This window comes from Pteropus alecto, unplaced genomic scaffold, assembly GCF_000325575.1.
Source record: "Pteropus alecto unplaced genomic scaffold, ASM32557v1 scaffold78, whole genome shotgun sequence".
Lineage (NCBI taxonomy): Eukaryota > Metazoa > Chordata > Mammalia > Chiroptera > Pteropodidae > Pteropus > Pteropus alecto.
The window spans coordinates 9,834,108-9,837,115 of record NW_006443124.1 but is presented as its reverse complement, the minus strand read 5'-3'; the positions used below and the strand labels follow the sequence as shown (position 1 = coordinate 9,837,115).

The window sequence follows — 3,008 nt, the reverse complement described above, 5'->3', positions numbered from 1 at the left end:
CTGAATTACAACTATAACACATTGATAAACTAACTACTTGTTTAGTCAGAGAGAAAGGGCATAAAGGGACAAAGCAAAAAAGAGAGCAGAGAGATGTATTCCTTGTGAAAGCATAAAACAATAAAGTGAAATGGACATATGTAGAAAAACTAAGGACTTTCTGCTTTGGACAATCAACACAAGCCATTAAAAATACTGTTGATCAGAGAAGAGATAAAAAGAAAGTGGACTATTTAAAAAATATATAGTGTGTATGTGTATATTTTCCAAAAGCAACTTAGAAAAATGAAAAAGTTCCTTGTCAGTTCCAAATTCAACACAGTACAAAGCAAACTTTTATTACTACACTCATACAAGGATTAAGTGTCCTGAAGTCTACCCAGATACCTTAAAATGACCAAATATTAGTTTCCACAGGAGAATCATTTTAACTTCTGAATCCTAGTCAAAGGATAAAAGGGGGAAAAACTTCATCAAGTGCTTAGCACTGCCCTTCATTTCAAATGCCATTTTTGTTCCAAGGTGAATGTACATTAACACTGAACCATGATCCAGCGATAGTATTCTATTTGATTTAACTAGTATCACTTAAAGAGCTTAATACAGGATAATGCTTTAACATCTTTCTTATCTGAGACAAATTTAAGTCTAGATCACATGACAATTAATGTACATATGTTAAGAACTTACCAATCTGTCATTTTAGAGTCCATGTAGTATACATAACAATATTTATAACCAGAAACTGCACTGACAAGTAGACACATTAGTTTCTTAAGCTCTACCTGAGAACATGCTGTTTTATTAAAACCTGAAAGACTTAAGTTTCAAGTTATATGCTTTTACAGTCAGGTCTCATTGAAGCAGCATACAGATTTCCTTTCTTGCAGACAATATGCAGGAAGAACCCATGAAGAGCACACTGGCAATCTGACAAAGTGTACTACCTAGACTATAAATGAGTCATGAAATTCATCTGAAGAATTCCAAGGAGTTACCAAAGAAATTATGCAGTGGCCTTGATTTTTATTTTTCTTTACCTAGAGTTCTACAAATTCTAGTATTTATCAATTGATGTATCTTTTAAATAAACAGCACCAGTCTTGCCCATTGATACAATTAAAATTTGACTTTCTCAGTTCTTAGTTCACAAGTTTATTATGAAAAACACTGCAGTGCTCTTGTGCAGTAACATCGTCTTACAGGAGGGGGCAAAAAAAACAGTTCTGTTCAAAACAACTCACCAGGTTCTGACAATAACAAAGAACAACATGAGGCTGAGATTTGAGAAGGGAAATAAAACTGAGTGCAGACAAATCATACAATTAAATTAAACGGTATCCCTGAAAATAAACAACGATTTCAAAACTCACAAGTAGAGGGGAGGCCTTGGTACTTATTTTTAAAAATGTTCATTAAGCTCCAATGATTGTTTGCTGCTATCCTTATCTACAGTCATGCTGAGTAAAGCTATAGCTAAATGGAAGTTAAATTGTATTCACGAGGTGTTAATGTTTACATCTTATTATCTGCAGTCTCTCAGAGAAAGCAAAAGTAACTATAAATAGTGCTATGCCAGAAACTGGTTTCTTGACCAACAATGTCGCTTCAGCATGCAATGAACTGGTTCATTCTAAAGTGGTCACGGCTGTTGATGACAAGAGGCTTTGTATTTTTATATGGCACATCTTTTGGTCCGTGTGAAAACAAGTTTTTTAAATGTTAACTATTCTCTGACACTTTGGAGTTACTGTTGCTCTTCCCATTTCCATTAGGTCAATATATGGTTCATGGCAATACTGTACAAGTTTAAAATTTCATTACAGGAAGTAGTCTGGGGTACGACGAGTAACATGTGGCTCGCCTCTACGAGGTGCTGGGTCAAACTGCAAGCTGAAAAACAAGACATATGTGTTATTTATACTCTAAGACACCAATGTACTGACAATCAAAATCAAGAACACTAGTCTTTCAAACTTTACACATTTTTTTCCTAATTTATGCTCATTTCAAGATTAACTAAATCCTAATTATAGCCTAATCATCCATTCATTTAATGATGAGTCATCTAGCTGCACAAAGAGCCAAGGCAACTTTAGCCAGAGAGAATATACTTTTACATACTGGGCTGCCTTCTAAGAGAATCTAGAAGATGGGCTCTACTAAATAAATAAAACATGGATTTAAAAGTTAAAAAATTCATATTAAAGTTTATATATGACAACTTTCTACTGATGTTATTTCAAAAATGCCACAGATCTGTTTCAAAGGAAATTTAAAAATTAAACTGGAATGGATTTAGCATGAGCTCCTGAACTCCACTGAAACTATATATTCAATTAAGGGCAAACAACTACTCAGGTGTAGATACTCACAAAGAGTATTTTAGAGTATCATCAAGTTCCATGATTGCAGCTTGGTTACCACAACGATAACAATAGTTCGGAGCACTGAAAATTGTTACTACGTTCCGGTCATGGCACCAGTTATATCCCTACAAAAAAAAGAAAAAAGATAAAAACATATTTTACTTCCTTATTTAAATAATTAAACGAGACTCCACTCAAGAGAGAACAAAAGATCTCTTTCCCACAACAGGCTTATAAAATAGCAATCTCTGGTTCTGCGTAATTTAATCATTTTCTGTATTCTACACAACTTTAAAAATATACATGTGTTGTATTTTTTCTCAAATTACAAACTGATTTATATAAAAAGCAAAGCCCTAAAAAAAATAGCACGGATCACCAAAGAATAAACTGCTTCTTAAATATGTGGCCTTCTATAAATAGCAGTGTCTCATCAGCTTTGTTACTGCAGTGGCCCCAAATATGATCCAAGAATGAGTATATGGCCATTCCTTGTAGAGACAGACAAATACTCTTAGGAGACCACAGCCTTCTTCTCTCCTCAGTCATTAGAGGAGGGATGCCTCTAGGATTTTCAGCCTTATCCCCTCAAAGTTTGAGTGCATGAGTTACTTCATAAGTATTGTTCAAATTTCTTTC

At 34.1% G+C, this 3,008-nt stretch overlaps 1 protein-coding gene across 1 annotated transcript in view; it reads right to left on the bottom strand.

Moving 5' to 3' along the window:
- Positions 1-312: 312 nt before the first annotated feature.
- PPP2CA (protein phosphatase 2 catalytic subunit alpha) overlaps positions 313-3,008 on the bottom strand; it is a 21,209-nt gene continuing 18,513 nt past the window's right edge. The window contains exons 6-7 of the mRNA XM_006923127.2: positions 2,376-2,494; positions 313-1,893 (exon numbers count right to left, since the gene is read on the bottom strand). Of these exons, the coding sequence (XP_006923189.1) occupies positions 1,821-1,893; positions 2,376-2,494 (192 nt within the window). The 3' untranslated portion in view covers positions 313-1,820. The remainder of the gene's footprint in view (positions 1,894-2,375; positions 2,495-3,008) is intronic.